Below are 20,083 nucleotides of genomic sequence, written 5' to 3' on the forward strand. Positions count from 1 at the left end.
ACCATAAAAGCATCAAAGTTATCTTAGAATATTCATCAATAACCACCATGCGACACCTCTACTAGGAATCATAATCATTCAATCACAAGACCTCCACTTACATCTAACCACCTATACAAGGTGAAAAAGCCCTTTCACATTACAAGGGACCACTGTCTTTGTTCCAACTCTACCAATTTCAAACTCACTAATCAATAATTGTGCACCAAGGGTAAAAGACAAGTACTGGAACAGAAAGGTGCAAGACAGACTCGAAAGGGTACTATGCTCTTTCTTTATTAAAATTAAAGCAATATGTTCCAGTCACACTAGACTCCAGAGTCCAGGTTTTTTATTTTTATTTTTTTTTGGTAGCATATAAAATAGGATGTAGTGAGTCCCATTTATGTTCATAGATATTCCATGTCCCTGACTCCATGTTCTTCATGCCATATTGATTCAACTTTTCATAAGTTGGAATCAGCAGCTCGAGAATATATGAAAAAGAATTCAGTTAAGACAAGGCTGCAGATCTTTTGGCAGTTTTCTATTTCTATGGATCATGCATAAAAATCAATGGCAATATCATCAAACTACATCTATTTGACTATTAACCAATGAATCTCCATTTTCAAACATTTCAGGAATTCAAGAATGAAACAACTGGCAACAATTATGACAAGAATAACAATAAAAGAGCTCTTGTTCAAAAAGAAACATCATAAGTTAGTAGCCATGAAACTAGAGTAAAAGACTCAGTTGGACCAGGCACTAATCCCTTAGTGATCGTTTGGCTCAAATCAAGGGATAAGATCATGTTGTGAATCACAGATTTCAGAGGATGAAAGATGGATTAACAGTATTGGTTTTGGATGGATTAAAGATTTAGACTATCAATCTCTCATTTGGTTTAAATGACTGAGGGATTGGGATGGCATCCATAAAATTTAGGTGGGCTCATACTTGAATGGTGGAGTTTGAGTTGGATTGGGGGTTTGCTTCACTGCTTGTAACCCACAGTACCAAACAGGAATAACAGGATTGGTAACCCAGTGTCCCCTCATCTCCCAAACCAAACATGGGCTTAAAGTTGAATGATGAAATATAGGGCATAATTATTTTGCTTAGTATAGTAAGATAACCTGGTAAGCACCAAATAATCGTTAGACTGTTGCTAGAAAGCAAATTAAGCAATGATTGCAAAGCAAAAGGATAACTAAATTAAATTTACACAAGTGCATAAATTTTCTTCATGTCTCTGTATTTTAGAGCTATTTTACACACTGAATCTTCTTGTTCTCTCTACTTCTATTGCTAAAACACAAGATTAAGTGCTCACGTCATCACCTTCTAAATCGAGATCCCTTAGTTGGTCTCCCATCATTCTTTCCATCCCATACAGAATACCAGAAGAAAAGGGACATCCAAAATAAAACTGCAAAGAAGATCCGTACTGTGTCTTGTGCTTTGGACATATTTTCTCTAACACCTGATTTGGTAATAAAATATAGTGTCAGGGATTTTCCATATTAGTATCTCACTACGGACTACAGATATTGATTGTAAATTTGTGGAATGGGGTAGGGAATGGAGGTCTGTAAGAGGTTGCTCCCCCATGGCTAACTGTGTGTTTGTGTATGTGCAGCCACAAACTTGCAAACCAACAAATAAACTTCAAAGTTCAAACTTGTATTCGTATTATGAAGAGGACTCAAAGTTTAAGCTACCAAGGAATGAATGAATGCAGTCAGCAGTGTACAACTATCATACTTTGAACCTAAGATATTACTACAATAGGATAAAATGATCTTAGTATTTTAAAGTCATAGCCAACTCCATATCTACTTTTCTTCCAACATTCAGTTCATTAATTCAGTCATGTGTCAATGAGTTCCTTAATTCATTCAGATTGTTCCTACATGTTAACGGGGCACAAAGATTTAAATAAATAAATAAACACCAACAGTAACCATCTAGCAATGACCTCCAGCATGTAACCATGACTCAAATGTCCTCCTGCATGGAGTCGAGTTATGACATTTTAACACACCTCTTCTGCAGTTCTTCATTTCTAGATCTCTTTATGACATTAACTTCCATTTTATTGTCTTTCCTGACCATTTTCCTCCACTATACGTCTATAGTCTATACACTTCTTTTCTACTTAACTTCTTCAAATATGTTAACTTATGCTCTTTGTATATCAAACAAGAACAACACAATAGGTTATAAAACCTCCCCAACTCCATGCTTTTACAGCTTACCCGGCACAAAATTGCAACTTTGTGATCATATTTTGACCTAAAGGTCAATGACATACCCTTTCAAAAGAATTTTCGGAGAAACTCATCCAAGGTATTGATTAAATCCCATAGCATTTCAGAACATAACCACAAACAATTACTATATTGGCAAATATCCACAAACTGCAATCAAATTAGAACCAAGAGACAGAGTCCTATAATCCTATATATAAGTCCTACACTAATATGTTTTTTGAGAGAATGTAACTAGAATTGTTAACGTAATTAGAATCCTATATCAGATGACTGATTCTTTTTTATGAATACAAAAATCAACAAACTAGAATCCATTCCATAAACCTGAAGCCAAACCATTAAAGCCTATATTACTCAAAATTGTACTTGTTTTGAGCTTTGAAATCCCACTTCAGTGTCTTGTCCGTTGAATAGGTGCAAATTTTCACATAAATTACAGGGTGGGATGTAATTGAATGAGGTTTTTTGTTACAGCGGCAAAAAGGAACAAAAAACAATATATATTTTCAACAGAAAGGAGTTTAATTGAGCAGAAGAACAAAATTAATGTGAGCAAGAGTACCTGAAGATGATGGAGGCGGGTTTTCCGTATTGGGTGGGTCGGGAATGCCAGAGGAGCAGCGGAAAGGCCAGCCGTTACGATTGGCGGCGGAGCGAGGAATTGAACGGTGAATATGAGGCGTGAATGATAAGAAGGTCTTATTAGTGTAGCAAAATGAAGAGATGAAGAGTGGAGGGAAGCGGCAAGGGCGTAGGACGGAACCGGCGGCAGCTGAAGTGGTGGAGGTAGCAGTTTCCGGCAAAGCAGGGTGAACGTTGGTCGGAGAAAGCCACGTGGCCATTTTTAAAGTTTTCTTTTTTTTGCTTTTATTTCTGGCTTGGCTTTTTGAACGTGGAATCTTTTGTACTCCAGAAATGAGAAATCCCCTTCGGCAATTGGGCTTTTGTATTCTTGGACCATATACACCAATACTCTTTATTAAATTATACGGAGTATTATACATTTATACGGAGTAATTTTCAAATTTCACCCAAATTTTATATACAAAGGCGGCCCAGACAATTATTCAATCATTAATCCATGGATCATGGTTCACACATTTGTGTGAATCACAAATAAAAAGTACATTTTAATATACTAAAAATACAAAGAAAATTAGGTCTATAATGGGTAGAAAAAATGACAGTTCAAATTATTAAATCAAATGGATGGTTCAGATTGTTTAAATTTATATTTTTCATTGAGATTTCCTAATTTATCCTTAATTATATGACTTTCCGTTAAATATTCTCTTTCTCCATTAATATTCCGTTAAGTTTTAAGTTACTCATTAATTTCTATAAGAAATGTCTTAGGTTCGAACCTCATCCCAATCAAAGTTGGCATATTGTTGAACATATACTACAAATTACGAATATGTTAGAATATATTATTCAAAAATAAGTATCTCACTTTAAATTACTCCTATTAAATTAAATAAATTAATAGTTACAACAAAAAAAATAATACATATGCATTTCTTTAATTTATAATTCGATGTCTACAATGTCTTTATTAAAAAAGAAATATTCATTATCAAAAAATTTAAAAAGATATATAATTTCATTAGTTATATTGTCTATATTTTCTACAATGTAAAAATTCCTTACCTTCAAATTTATTAATTAATTATATTCACTACATTGTTCATTGATTTCTTTTGGAAAAAGGATCAAATAAGCCCTCGAACTTTACCTAAGAAGTCAATCACGTGGGAACGACAACTCTATACATGGTAACATCTTCAGGGTCATTATTAATATAGGAAAACACTATCTCTATCTTTTAAAGTCCCGTGATTAACGACTCTATCCACTGCCTGGACAGTATTTATTCCCAATATTACAGGGCGGTCATTTCTATGTGATGAGCATTAATTTCAAGCAATTCCCGTCAAATTTCCTGCCCATACTATATTCTGGCACAAAAGTCACCGGCGACCGTTGGTGACTCACTGGAGAACGCAACCCACTGGGAAGGCAACCATTGGGTCGCCTTCTCGGTGAGGAGGCGACTCAGATGGTCGCCTGGTCAGGATTATGCAAGTGCCTACGCGACAGCTAGTATATGCTTCAAGTTGGACATGCTCGGGAGCCCTGGAGACGTATCTGGTCGGGAATGGTCATCTTGATGACGGAGTTCGGGAAGTAAGTCATGCTAGATGTAATCTTAGATTATCACAAAGCTGAACGAGGGTTTGAGTCGTGAGCTCTATTGAAAAATCCGAGAGCCGTCCGGTTGGTTACCCGGTGGCACTGATTGGCGAAGTCGGGCAGACAGCCTAGTGAGCACGTAACTGCGAAGTTGCGAATCTGCACCCAGCCCTTGGTTCAGCGTAGTTATGACCTCTTGATCACTCGTAGCCGGGAGCGTGCGAATTGCATGTATTTTCCTCCTTTTTTTCTTTTTTCTTTTTCTTTTTTTTTTTTTAATTTCTCTTCTCAGATTTCTCTTTCCTTCGTTTCTCTCTCCCTCCACTGTCTTGGATTTCTCATCTCACCGCCACCCACCACCAACCACATTACATGCACTAATTAATTTCTATTTTCTTTGCCTTTTAAATGCCACCGCCACTTACCACCAACCACGTTGCAAGCATCGGCCAGCTCTCGCCTCTTCCCAATTCGAAAATGCAGAGGTGGGTTTCAGGCTTCAGCGCCGGCAATAATGCTCAGCAGCATCGAACAACTGCCTAACGGCGTTTTGGGATTGAACCAACTAAAGAGGGAGGTTGTTGGTTTGCCATGCAAGGCTGAGAAAATGGAGGTGGTGAGGAGGTGATCTGGGGTGCTGAATAGTTTACTTGAATTTGTCATCCTGGAGGCAGATTATTGGTGGAGAACAACAAAGATGATGAGGAAGGTTCATTGGAGCTTGGAAAAGCTTATTGCCTTCTGCATGCGGTTGAGGAGCCCTTTGCTTCCAAGTTTCTCCGTTTCCCTCCGCTTTTCATCTCAATCTATACGCACAGGACCAAAACTAAAGTAATAGACTCAACAAATCTTAGGAAAAAAATTTTGTCGCCAGAGGAAAGAATCCGAAGCTGATCTTTTCTCCTCTTTTGCAGACTAAACTTTTTTCTTCTCACGATCGAGGGACAAAGCTTTTTCATTGCATATCCCTACGGACGGCGCCATTTTGATAAGGATTAAATCCCTATATGTGCTGAAGTGCCATTTTGATAAGGATTAAATCCCTATATGTGCTGAAGTGCATACAGTATATGTAAAGTATTGAAATCCGGGAGAGAATTTAAGCCAAACCACTCTTGTATTCATTGATCTTCAATAGAGAGAATAGAGAGCATTTTTGGTTCTTAGGCTTTTAGAGAGAAGTAGAAAGAGGGCCCAAAAAGTCCCCCACTTGAAGAGTCAAGGTCCATTTTATAGGTTTATACCCATACTCGTAACCCGACATACGTATAAAGTATTTAAGGGGTATGATCGTATACCCGGAGTATATTCCATATCAAGTAGTCCCTCAGTCCGTGCCCTGACGCTGAGTCAATGAGGAAGGGTTCGGGCTGGAACACTGGCCTTAAAGTCCGTGACCTACGCTAGTTGCCTCGTTAAAAATCTCGGGCTAAGAAAAAACCCAATGGAAAAAAATCCTAGCCAAGGAAAAAAGAGCACAACTTTAAGCGTTGATGAAGAAGAGTTCAGGCCGGGAAAACTAATCGTATAGTCCGTACAGGCCGGTGACTCACTGGAGAAGGCAACCCACTAGGGGGGGGCGCCTTCTCCGGTGAGTAGGCGACACATATGGTCTCCTTCTCATAGTGATAAGGTGACACAGAAGGTCGCCTTCTCTCACAGTGGGAAGGAGACCATCTGGGTCGCCTCCTCACCGGAGAAGGCGACTTCCCAGTAGTGGTTGCCTTCTCCAGTGAGTTACAGGCGACCGTTCGACGGTCGCCGGTGACTTTTGTGCCGGAATATGGTCTAAGTGTGCCGGAAATTTGGCCGGAATCCTAATGACTTGTGATCACAGGTCATTAACAGGTTTATGGACTTTTTTGCATCAAAATACAATGTTGATGGGTTTAATTGCTACTTTAAAATGTTCAGGGGCCTAATTGACTTCTTAGATAAGTTTGAGGGCTTATTTGACCATTTTCCCATTTCTTTTTACACTATCTTGTAATTAAATATAAAAGTTATACTGCATGATAATGTTATATATTTATTTACCAAATATTATGTTAATAACATGGAAATTTTTTTTAAAAAAAATAGTTGAATCCAATAGCTACCGTTGCCGCATTTATTAATTTTTTATGTAAAATACTAATTGTGTATTCTTTAAATATATTATATATAACTAATATATTATCTTGCATTCATAAACTTTGAATTAACAATTTAAATAAACAAATTCAACATTCAATTACATATGCATGAACATCTCCTATATAATCTTTCATTGATATGCTTTGAAATAATTATTTAAAAATAAACATTGGGCATTATGTCATTCACACAATGCGCGTGAAAAACTAGTTATTAAATAATGTACTATCAGTACACAAATAATGTACACAATAATTTGGCACAATTATTAAAATTTCAATATACTATACTATTTATGGTTGCCAATTATGGGATTACCTCATTATTTATTAGATAAAGATAACAACAACAATCCTTAGCTTCCATTCATAAAAACGAAAAATATATATATGAGGAATCAATACAATTAATATTGAGGGTTTGGAGGTGCCAAGAAATGCCTCGCTCGAACGCATGAAAAGGGATTGGAGTTGACAAAGAAAGGGCGAGTGCGAAAGCTTGTGAGGAAGTCTAGACTTTAGAATGGGTTACTCTCGTGGATATGATGATGAGCTGACATGGAGCCTCTCCCAGGACGGTAAGTTTACAATTACCTTTAATTTGCTTATAATATTATTCAGAATTTTGCAGGCTTTGATATGAAGGAAGTGATTATTGGGAGCTGAGAAAATTTGGAGGCCAGATTAAAGTTAGATCCAAATAAAATTTGGGCTTCTTGTGGCTGGTTAAGCATGAGAGGATGAGATCATGACAAACTAGGAGAGAATGAAGGTGAAGAGGATTTATCCAACACGGACGATCATATCATTATTTCAACTGCCGTGACGAGGTGGAGTCTTTTGATCGATCACATATTCAATCAGGTGATGCCGGAAAACGGTGGTAGTCTAGAGCTGAGGGATCTTATTCCTGCATGCTTTTCAAATAGATCGCGACTGGAGCTAGCAAATCTTTTAGAGATTGGATCAATATCAATATTACAGGTAAGGGTGCTTGCAATGTAGGACCGTTTGTTGAAGAAGGGGTTGTGCTTTTTTCCACCATAATTTGGTGGCTTTTGGAGATGGAGAAATGAGGTCGATGTTGGGAATCATTCAAAGCAACGCAATTAGTTGGGGTCATCAAACCTTCCTGCTTCACCTCCCTTCTCATGTGCAATTCCTTGGCTAAGAATGTAGGTGGTTGTTGGCTCATTCACTATATAAACAACAATAACTTTTGAGAAGGAACACACCAAAAACAAAGCAGTCTTCCCCCTTTTTAATTCCTCTGTCCCATTGTCTAGCAAAGTGAGGTTCGTTTGCGCTATAGTTGGTGTAAGCTTAGCGCACTGCACAGCTAGTCTGTGTAACCTTTCGGAAGCGTGCCGGGATCCTTAACTACACCGTTACCGGGCAAATAACGCTTTTAAGGCAGTGTTATTTTAACACGACACATACTTCATTTTTTGCTTTAGTTGTTCTCCATTTCTTAAAGAGTATCAGGATTAGTTGACGCTGCCTCTATTTTCCAACAGTTAAAAGCATTATCTTCGCAATAGTCAACCTTTCGATACGATGGCTCCTTTTGTCATACCCGATCTATCCAAGATAATCGCCCTCGATGGGAATAATTACAGGCGGTGGGCACAAAGAATGCTCATACTCTTCGAACAACTAAAAGTAGTCTATGTGTTGTTTTGTGATCCACCCGAACCTGCTCAGATAAGATTTCCCTTTCAAGAACCAAGATAAATCAGTCCTGAACCAGATTATACTCCTGGTCAAGAACCGGGTGTAACTCTGGTGCAATTTACATATGAAAATATGATAGCCAGATGATACCTTCTATCACAAATGAATGACAAATTGTTTGACATCTATGTAAAACAAGACTCGACAAAAGTTATTTGGAAAATGCTGTCAGAAAAGTATGATGCCAATGATGCTGGAAATCAAAGTGACAGCAATAATAACAATAAAAGGAGTGGAAAATTTAAGTAACTCAAAGGAAGCTATTTCGTGTGCGGTAAGCCTAGACATCGAGCATACCCGTGCTATCATTGCAAGGGCAATATAGAGGTCAATGTAACGGAGCAAGATGATTATAGCATCCCCTTAATTAGTAGTTATTTTGAGTAACTCTTATTTGCTCTAGTTTCTAAGAGCTCGCATAAAATTAGATATTATTAGTACTGAATACTCGTTGATTTGTGTAAATTTTAAACGCATATTAGTGCTTGTCATTTCAATGTGTTGAATGTTGATGACATTGTTGCATATTAATAGACACAATTAATAGTAACGTGCACAAAGATAAGTGAACTGCTTGATGAGATACAGTCACATAGTTTGAAACATGTGAATTGGGTACTAAGACTATTTGTCAAACGTGATAAGCATATATCAAAGACCTTATCACCATGTGTTGGTAGCATGGAAGAGTCATCATTCTTGAATACCCTGTCTAGGAAGGTGGGTTTTAAGTAAACTTCGATTTCACCACTTGACTGCGAGTTTTTAAGAAGTAGGGTGTTGGTCATGCAGGCTAGTTGAAGCGCTACTTGACCTTCGCCTGAAATGAGATTGGCTTTCACATGTTACCGAAGCTTTGTAATAGGCATTGCTTAAGTTGATTTAAACTACCTTTTTATTAACAAAAGGGTACTATGTATTCTCTTGAGAATAAATTTAAGTGTGTACTGATTTGCATTATACCAATGCAATATATGAGTTATGTAGTGAAGGGAAATTGTGAATTTGAAATAACGTAACTTTCAATGCTAAAGTTATAGATGTTGAATTTCATCTTGATGAAATTTATGTAGATAATCTTTCTCTAATAAATGTCAGTTTGAATATAATCTTTGAGTAAGAGATCTACATTTTTCAAGAAAGTATGTGAAATTTATGATTATGTTGTTCAACTTGAAGCAACATGCAACATGCAACATGCAAACAACATTATCTTTGTGGCTTACTAGTAATGAGCATTTGTATATATGATTTAAAATCTTAATTGGGACACCTTGAAGATCCAATATTCCTTTATAAAGGAAAACCTTAGTGGTTTGAGGTAACAAATTTGGTTGAAATATATTCCACTATTGAGAGTGTATTAACCAAGTGTAGGGTTGCTATAAAGCTTGCATAGGTCGATCTGCTCCGGAGCCAATGTTGGGCACCAATGATCAAATCTGAGTAAGAGATCAAGTACATACTTTTGAGAAGAATACTTGTAATCGTTGCATTGTGGGGGTAATAAGCTCTTTATATTTGTTTTCTATAAGTCTCTTTACTTTATCGAGGATAATGGTGAATGAGAATGTTTCATGTTAAGCATGAAAATCTCTAGGGTATTATTTATGAGTAAATAAAGTACTCGTACGTAAGTTTGATGGACTTGATCAATTTATTTTAATAGTGAAGACTAATTATGAGATTAGTTGTTGAATTGTTGATGGAATGACTTAAATCCCAAGAAGTGATGAATTCATGGTGGATCTCACTTGTGTGGTCAAACGAAGCCATGAAAAGAGTTACAAAGTAGTACACTAATTGGTCATTCCAATGATTTGTGTACTGGTGAGGTTGAGCTACAGCTCTTAATGAATTTATAACTCTTTGAGATGGGTGGTCCAATCAAGATGGACTTAATGAATTCACTGCTTAATAATTGAGAGAGTGAGCACAAAATGCTCTTAATGATTTCACACCCTAATTTGGGTAGTCTATATTGAGATAGGCTTAAAGAAATCACATACTTAAGTGAAAATGGTTAACCACCTTTTCTGAAAGATAATGAGCTATCTTTCTAGAGCACTCATTAGCATCCGAATGTCTAATTGAGTAAAAATATATGAGAAGCATGATGTTTTTAGTAAGATAGACTTGACAGAGTTAAATGTGTATCGAAATAGCCTTGACATAGTTAAATGTCTATATTGAGATAGACTTGACATAGTTAAATGTCTATATTGAGATAAACTTGACAGGGTTAAAATGTCTTTGTTGAGATAGACTTGACAAGGTTGAAGGTCTATATTGAGATAAACACAATAGACTTGAATATTAAGGTTTCATCATAAGTAGTCAAAGAGTTTGACTTTCATACAAACTGCATTTTAGAGTTGATGTGTGTCTTGAGTTCAAAATTTGTCTAACCAATGCGTTCAAGATTCATATCACTCTCGGGAAGAAAATTACTCAATGTCACTATGTATCATTTCAAGTTTAAACACTGATATTAATGTCAACTCGTTTGTATTGCTCAGACATTCTCCTTTCTAGCTTTCTACTTTGAATGTGTGGGGGATTGTTGGAAATCATTCAAAGCAACGCAATTAGTTGGGGTCATGGGACACGTGTTAAACCTTCTTGCTTCACCTCCCTTCTCATGTGCAATTCCTTGGCTGAGAATGTAGGTGGTTGTTGGCTCATTCACTATATAACAACAATAATATTTGAGAAGGAACACACCAAAAACAAAGCTCTCTTCCTCTTTTTTAACTCCTTTGTCCCATTGCCTGAGCAAAGTGAGGTTCACCTGCGCTATAGTTGCTGTAAGCTTAGCGCAGCTAGTCTGTTTAACCTGTCGGAAGCGTGTCGGGATCCTTAACTACACCGTTACCAGGCAAATAACACTTTTAAGGCAGTGTTATTTTAACACGACATAGACTTCGTTTTTTCCTTTAGTTGTTTTCCATTTCCTAAAGAGTGTCAGGATTAGTTGACGTTGCCTCTATTTTCCACTAGCCGAAATCTTCATAGATGGTGGCAGGAAGCCCATGCACTTAGCAGGATGGATTTTGGAGTTTAAGCGAGCTTCTAAGCAAGCCAAGCAGCTTGGGGAAACTTCGAGAATGCCTAGACGAACAATGTTGCGATGGAATCCTCCGAGCAAGCGAGAGGTGGAGCAAGCTGTTGTGAAATAGAGGCAACGTCAACTAATCCTGACACTCTTTAGGAAAGGGAGAACAACTAAAGCAGAAAATGAAGTATGTGCCGTGTTAAATTAACACTGCCTTAAAAGCGTTATTTTCCCGGTAACGATGTAGTTAAGGATTCCGACACGCTTCCGACAGGTTACACAGACTAGTTGCGCTAAGCTTACACCAACTATAACGCAGGAAAACCTCACTTTGCTAAGACAATGGGACAGAGGAATTAAAAAAAGGAGGAAGAGAGCTTTTGTTTTGGTGTGTCCCTTCTCAATGTTTATTAATGTTTATATAGTGAATGAGCTAACAACCACCCATATTCTTAGCCAAGGTAGTGCGCATGAGAAGAGAGGTGAAGCAGAAAGCTATGGCACATGTCCCATGACCCCAACCAATTAGCGCTGCTTTGAATGACTCCCAACAATCCCCCACACATTCAAAGTAGAAAGTTAGAAAGGATAATGCCTGAGCAATACAAACTAGTTGATCTTAATGTCAGTTTTTTTTTTATTCTTGAACTGACACGTAGTGACACTGTGTAATTTTCTTCCCGAGAGTGATAGGAAGCTTGAACTCATTGGTTAGACAAATTTTGAACTCAAGACACACATCAACTCTAAAATATAGGTTCTATGAAAGTCAAACTTTTTGACTGCTTATGATGAATCCTTAATATAAGTCTATTGTGTCTATCCCAATATAGACCTTCAACCTTCTCAAGTCTATCTCAACATAGACATTTTAACCCTGTCAAGTCTATCTCAACATAGACATTTAACTCTGTCAAGTCTATCTCAATATAGACATTTAACTCTGTCAAGTCTATCTCAGTATAGACCACCTTTAAAGGCTATAGAGTAGTTAAAGACATAAATTTGGTAGTTCACTAAGAAAATCATGTTTCTCATATATTTTTACTCAATTGAATATCCGGATGACCATAAGTGCTCTAGAAAGATAGCTCATTATCTTTCAAAAAAGGTGGTTAACCTTTTTCACTTAAGTAGGTGATTTCTTTAAGTATATCTCAATATAGACTACCCAAATCAGGGTCTGAAATCACTAAGACCATTTTATGTTCACTTTCTCAATTATTAAGCGGTGAATTCATTAAGTCTGTCTTAATAGGACCACCCATCTCATAGGGTTATAAATTCATTAAGAGCTGTAGTTCAACCTCACCAGTACACAAATCATTGGAATGATCAATTAGTGTACTACTTACTGACTCTTTCCATGGCTTCGTTTGACCACACAAGTGGCATCCACCATGAATTCATCACCTATTGGGATTTAAGTCATTCCATCAACAATTCAACTAATCTCATAATTAGTCTTCACTATTAAAATAAGTTGATCAAGTCCATCAAACTTACGTACACTTTGACAAGTACTTTATTTACTCATACATAATATCCTAGAGATTTTCATGCTTAACATGAAACATTCTCTTTTACCATTATTCTCGGTAAAGTAAAGAGACTTATAGAAAAGAAATATAAAGAGCTGATTACCCCCACAATACAACGATTACAAGTATTCTTCCCAAAAGTACTTGATCTCTTCTTACTCAAATTGATCTTTGGTGCCCAACATTGGCTCCTTAGAAGACCGACCTATGCAAGCTTTAACCCTGCACTTGGTTAATACACTCTCAATAGTGGAATATATTTCAACCAAATTTGTTACCTCAAACCACTAAGGTTTTCCTTTATAAATGAAGGAATCCTAGATCTTCAAGATGTCCCAAATAAGATTTTAAATCATATATACAAATGCTCATTACTAGTAAGCAACAAAGATAATGTTGTTTGCATGTTGCATGTTGCTTCAAGTTGAACAACATAATCATAAATTTCACATACTTTCTTGGAAAAAGTAGATCTCTTACTCAAAGATTATATTCAAACTGACATTTATTAGAGAAAGTTTATCTACATAAATTTTATCAAGATGAAATTCAACATCTATAACTTTAGCATTGAAAGTTACGTTATTTTAACTTCACAATTTTCCCTTCACTACATAACTCATATTTAGCATTGGTATAATACAAATCAGTACACACCTAAATTTATTCTCAAGAGAATACATAGTAACCTTTTGTTAATAAAAAGGTAGTTTAAATCAACTTAAGCAATGCCTATTACAAAGCTTCGATAGTATGTGAAAGCCAATCTCATTTCAAATGAGGGTCACGTAGCGCTTAAACTAGTCTGCATGACCAACACCCTACTTCTTAAAAACTCCCAGGTCGAGTGGTGAAACCGAAGTTTACTTAAAAACAACCATCCTAGACAGAGTATTCAAGAATGATGACTTTTTTCATGCTACCAACACAAGGTGAAAAGGTCTTTGATACATGTTTATCACGTTTGACAAACAATCTCAGTACACAATTCAAATATTTCAAACTATGTGACTGTATCTCATCAAACAGTTCACTTATCTTTGTGCGTGTCACTATTAATTGTGTCTATTAATATGCAATAATGTCATCAGCATTCAACACATTGAAATGACAAGTACTAATAGACATTTAAAATACACAAATCAACTAGTATTCAATACTAATAATCATTTTATGCGAGCTCTTAGAAACTATAGTAAATAAGAGTTACTCAAAATAACTACTAATTAAGGGGATGCTATACTCATCTTGCTCCGTCAGATTGACCTCTATGTGAATTTACCCTTGCGATGATAACACTGGTATGCTCGGTGTCCATTTTTACCGCACACGAAACAATATCATTTGAGTTTCTTAACTTTTCCACTCCTTTTGTTGTTTTTATTTCCGACACTTTGATTTCCAGCATCATTGGCACCATACTTTTCTGACAGCATTTTCCAAATAACTTTTGTCGAGTCTTGTTTGACATAGATGTCAAACAATTTTTCGGGCAGTTCGTGAAGAGGCCAAGACAAGGCCAGGTTTAGAGCAAAATGTGAAAAAAGGGCTGTGGCTTCGAGACATCCACCTCAGCACCGTGCAAGAGAGAGCTCAGCCAGCTCACTGTGGAGGAGAAGAGGAGCTAGATATCCCCCCACACTAGAAGAAGTCGAGGAAGGAACTCATCACCTTCACCAATGACGACCTACCTACTAGATAGCCCCCCCTCCCTCCCCTCCCTCCCCGGGACGCCCTGGTTATCAAAGTGGAGATCACTGATGTAATGGTGGGCCGAGTACTGGTAGATACGGGCAACTCGGTGAACGTCACGTACTATGACACCTTCACTCAGTTGGGGCTATCAAGGAAGCAACTAGGGCAAGTAAGGACCCCATTATCCGAGTTCACGGGTGACTCTATAGAGACGGAATGATCAATCAACCTCGAAATAGAGATAGGCACACCACCCCATGTCAAGATGTGGGAGGTGGAATTCGTGGTAGTCAAGATAAATTATGCCCACAACATCATCCTAAGCCGAACCGCCCTAGAAAACCTTAGATGCGTGATCTCCATGGAGCTCCTATTCCTCAAATTTCCAACACCAATAGGGGTTGGGGTCGCCCGACGAAACCAAAATGTCAGCCCTAGCTGCTACCTATTGGCGTGCCGCCAAATAGGCAAGAGAGACCTGCAGGTCCATACTATAGCTGAGAAGGCACTGTAGGAGGCAGAAGGCCGACCATGGGCCGAAGCCATGGTGGAGATTGAGGAGGTTATCTTGAACCTTAGCTGAGCTGATTGGGTGGTGAAGGTGGGGACCGAGCTCAAGGGTTGAATTATAGACACCATCCGAGGACATGTCGGGTCTCAGCCGAGACATCAACACCTATTTCAGGTGAGGATCAAGTAGCGCTTCAACTAGCCTGCGTGATCAACCCCCTATTTCTTAGATACTCCCAGGTCGAGAGGTGAAACCAAAGTTTAATTAAAAACCACCTTCCTAGAAAGAGTATTCAAGAATGTTGACTTTTTCATGCTACTAAAACACTAATGAGTACTAACATGCATTCAAAGTATTTAGTCAACTCAACTACCATTTAGTACTAATATTATCACATTTTAATTTTTCTCTTAGTAACTAGAGCAAAAAGAGGTACTCAAAAGTAACTACTAGTTAAAATAATAGTAATACTCATCTTGTTCTTGTTAGATAGATCTGTGGTTCAATCTGGTTCAACTTTGTCCTCTACTAGTTTTGCCATTGTGATAATAGCATTGAAATGCTCGATGTCCTTGCTTACCGCACACAAAGCAGACTCCTTTGAGTTTCTTGATTTTTCCACTCCTTTTGTTCCTGTTATTTCTGACACTTTGACTTTCAGCATCATTTGCACCATATTTTTTTGACAATGTTTCTAAAATAATCTTTGCTGAGTCTTGTTTGACATAGATGTCAAAGAGCTTGTCATTCATCTGTGATAGAAGGTATCCTCTGGCTGCCATGTTGTCATCTTCAAATTGCATCGGGGTTACACCTCATCCTTGTCCGAGAGTGTAATCCGATTTAGGGCTTACTTCTCTCGATTCTTGACCAACAAACGGGAACACTGGTAGGTTCGGGTGGATTGGAGAACAACATATAGACTAACTTCAGGTGTTAGAAAAGAATAAGCATCCTTTGAGTCCAACGCTCGTAGTTTTTCCCATCGAGGGCAGTGATCTTGGATAGATCAAGTATCACAGAAGGAGCCATTGATCCGAAAGGTTGACTGTTGGTGCAATAATGATTTTAACTGTTGGGAAAATAGTCGCAACGTCATTGAAGGTTGGCAATCTTTAAGAAAGGAGAACAAAAACAAGCGGGAAATGAAGTCTGTGCTGCGTTATAATAACACTACCTTAAAAGCGTTATTTGCCCGGTGATGGTGCAGTCAAGAATCCGGCATGCTTTCGACAGGTTACACAAACTAACTACACTTAACATACAACAACTATAACGCAAGTGAACCTGACTTTGCTTAGACAAAGGGACAAAAGAACTAAGGAGGAAGGAGAAATTCTTGGTGTGTTTATTGAATAAAGGAATGTTACTTATTGAAAAGGGGGAACAAGTGCCAAAAAGCTAAAATTCCCGCATAGATCGGTCACTGTTCGGTATTTGGACGATATACTGGCCAAGAATGATCCAAATTGAGTGATTCTCAAGCCATTGGAAAGAACACATAAAGGGCTACACCTCTTTTGAAGACATTAAAACCTAAAAATAATCCAAAGGGGTCCAATCGTCCTTGAAGTTGAAGTTCCAAACTTACAGATTTCGTCCAAATCTGCCACTGTTTGGTTATTTGACCATATCAACTTTGTTGAAGATCACAAAGGCCAATGAAATGGTTTTGGGGGTGAAAAATAGCCTAGAATTCAAAGTCGTGCGCAAAAGCGATAAATGCAATTTATAGAAAGGAGGCCCACGGCCACCCTCGCGACCCGTGTGGGTGGCCGTGGATTTTCCGCTGATTTATAGTGAAAAACTGCATTTCTAGAGTTATGGGACATGGCCACCCCCACGACCTGTGGCCTTGGCGGTGGCACCACCTATGTTCACTATTTAAGCTTGTTTTGAGTATTTTCAACTCAGTTTTGACTCATGGTTGAACCCTAGACACTCCCATTGACTTCCTTTCATATTTTTAGGTTAGATTAGGCTTAGATTTATTTTCTAAAACATATTTGGAGCTTGTAATCTTGGATTTCAAGATTCTATCACCCATTTTTATAGAGAAGTTTTCTTTCCCTTATTTCCTTTCTTTTGCAAGATTTATGTTTATTACTTGTGCTTTTGTGTTTTATATGCTATTTAATCATGAGTAGTTAGTTTATGGACTTGAGTTAGGGTTGTATTATCTATTTTGATGCTTAAGTTGTGATTATTGTGAAAAAAAAAAGGAAGAACCCCAACCTAGGGTTCATGTGTTTATGAGGGTATTGTTTTTGAATCTTGTTAATGTTTGATGTACACATTCATTGACATTTATTTGGAGGATTCCTTGCCTCAATGAGAGTTGGGTGATGAATTTGTGTCACCCCTTGCATAAACCCGATTTCTTCCCATGAAAATAGGGGAAATTGGAGGCTTTAAAATGCTTATGTGCTTTAAGAGATAGGATTGATACACCATGAAAGTGGGGCAATCCTTGCTCTAATCCTTGTTTATTTGCTTACAATTGTGGCTTTAGACTATGATTCCTACGTGCATTCCCGCTTGATTCCTTAGTTATTTGTTCGCTCTAACCCCGTAGGTTGTTGAAGCATCTAGATAATAATGCCTGTAGCTTGAGTCCTATTTCTTTATTTTGTTTTATCTCTTGTTAATATGTGTTTGTGTTATTTTGTTTAGCTACTGTAGCCTCAACCCCGTTATGATTTTCTTAGCTTCTTGTTGATCTTCTTATGCTAGTGCCTAGTTTTGTGATTGCATATTGCGTGTCATAACCTCCAATCCTCAGCGGATAAACATTTCACACACGTACACTCACCATCACTCATTTTTGTTACAACCAGCCTCAACATACAACTTGAATTCTTAGGACCCCTTATAGGTTGGGATGACACAGGCGAGCTCCTCCTAGTTCTTCTTGGGGTCGTCCGCGTGTCTTTTCTTGTTAAGCTCCGCTATGCGCCTATTCGTAGCCTCATATTCATTGACAAGAGTAGTGCATCCAAGGAAGGCCTAAAAAGAGATAGTGAGGTATTTCACATAATTTTTAGACATGGGAGAGGGTAGGGAGGTAGCTCAAAACAAACTTGAAAGGAGGGCACCAGTTTCGCCCACCCGCGCAATGTTTGATCCGTGGGTGCCCAAAGGGGGTGGGGGGTTGAGATGGGGGACGGGGTGTAAGAGTCGAAGCAGTAAGCGCCAATGGGGTTGGGGTAGTTTCACGGCACGCGCACAAGTCCGGGGTGGACGCCCAGGTTGTCCGGCTCCCCTCTCCACCGGTCTTTTATCTCTTAGATGCGGGGCCTCGTTCCCTAGCGCGACGCAACAACTCTCCACGAGAAGACATATTGGAAAATCCCCCTAAAAGTGACAAACAACTACATGGTTAGTACGCACACTTATATATAAGTTCATAAGAAGGAGGGAACAAGAGAATAGTAGAAGGCAACCTCTAGATGCAACGTCGTGGAGCTCGGGCTCGGCCCCGAGGTGGGGCTCGATGACGACCTTAAGGAGAAGCCCGGTCTTGAGGGGAGCTCGGCCACACTCCCAAAATGGGACTCAGCCTCGGACTTGAAGTCCACCTTGATGGGCTCAGTTAAGGCCAGTGAGTGGCCGTAGATGGGTAGTTGAGGTGGATGAGAGGTGCCCGGTGTGAAACTTGCTATGCTCTCCTCACTCAATATGTGCTTTATGTAAATTGTTTGACCCGAGTCTGAGAAAGCATGGACATCACTCATCAAATCGGAGTTGGGTCGGGGGGCTTTATACTTCCGGAAGCGGGTATTCCAAGGGGAGACGAAAGGAGTGAGGGGCTAACGAAGAGGAATACAAAGGTAGAATTCCAATTCTTGTTAGACGTGTTTATATCTTGGAACACTTTCATATGGGGTCGGGCCAAGATGCCACAAGGGCTATTGGGGCCTGAAGCACCCGTTACTTGAAAGATGTATTGGAACAAGTAAGGGGCGATTTTGATAACCTTACGCTAGAGAAGAAAGAGTTAGAACATATAATGAGAATTCAAGACTAGTTGGTCTGGACTAATTTGATAATGATTTAGCACGGTCAAGACAAAAGGGTGAAGAGAGAAACAGAGTAGAGTGTGAATACCAAAGAACAGGCCCTCTAGGGGCTCCGTGACATTACCATTTGGAGAGGGTGCCACCACTTCTACACCCGACCCCTACCAATCTCCTATCTTGCTAAACATGGCATGTATTAGTGTTCGGGCGAGTAGAGCGGGTGATTGCTAACTCAAGCTCGGTGCAAATAATAGGGGGGATCAAGACTCCAACTTGACTCGGGTTCTACGGTTTAGAGGGGAGAACATCCAACGGATCCCCATATAAAGAAGAAACCTCGGTAGAGGGGTGTGGTAATTCGCCTAAAGGGGAGTTATAATCCATTGGGTAGTCACTAATGTTGATGGAATCCAAAACCTAGTATGGAGAATCAAGACTTAAGTGCATGCAAAGGAGCAAAAAATGACGAGATGGAGAACAAGAGGTTTATATATATATATATATATATATATATATATATATATATATATATATATATATATATATAGAGGGAGGAGACTAACCTGGGTTTGAACTTTGGGCTTGGCGTAGGGACTCGGGGTTTTGGATTTGGAGAGACTTGAGAGGAAATGGAGAAGAGAGAGTGATGTTTTGCAAGGTGTTGGCAAAAAATGGGGGGAATAAAGGGTGTTAGTTGGGGTGTAAAAGGAGGAGAGAGAGGAGTTTAGTCTTCATTTTTGAATTTGAAATGTGCTTGGGGAAATGGGGAAGAGTGATGGAGGAGACTTGTGGACTTTTCGAGGAAGGGAGTCTTCATTAAGTACCTGTTTCCCAAAAGAAAATTGCAAATATTTGTATTTTATCATGTGCAATATCTGTCTCCTAGCAATGCAGAATGCCTTTGTAATTGAATGCCTTCCAACAAAAATCATCTGAGAAATT

At 38.5% G+C, this 20,083-nt stretch overlaps 1 protein-coding gene across 2 annotated transcripts; it reads right to left on the reverse strand.

Annotated features, from left to right (window-relative positions):
• Positions 1-1,165: 1,165 nt before the first annotated feature.
• Positions 1,166-3,183, reverse strand: LOC116010670. 2 transcript variants are annotated; one of them, XM_031250166.1, is made up of 2 exons: positions 2,831-3,183; positions 1,166-1,469 (listed from the first exon to the last, which is right to left on the reverse strand). In XM_031250166.1, exons 1-2 carry the CDS (start codon positions 3,098-3,100, stop codon positions 1,323-1,325), a joined length of 417 nt encoding a protein of 138 aa, XP_031106026.1. In that variant the 5' UTR covers positions 3,101-3,183; the 3' UTR covers positions 1,166-1,322. The 2 variants fall into 2 exon arrangements, with proteins under 2 accessions (XP_031106026.1, XP_031106025.1); XM_031250165.1 differs by having other exon boundaries at positions 1,166-1,468; positions 2,821-3,181.
• Between the last annotated feature and the right edge of the window lie 16,900 nt (positions 3,184-20,083).

The sequence above is a fragment of the Ipomoea triloba genome, chromosome 2 (assembly GCF_003576645.1).
Source record: "Ipomoea triloba cultivar NCNSP0323 chromosome 2, ASM357664v1".
In the NCBI taxonomy this organism is placed as follows: domain Eukaryota; kingdom Viridiplantae; phylum Streptophyta; class Magnoliopsida; order Solanales; family Convolvulaceae; genus Ipomoea; species Ipomoea triloba.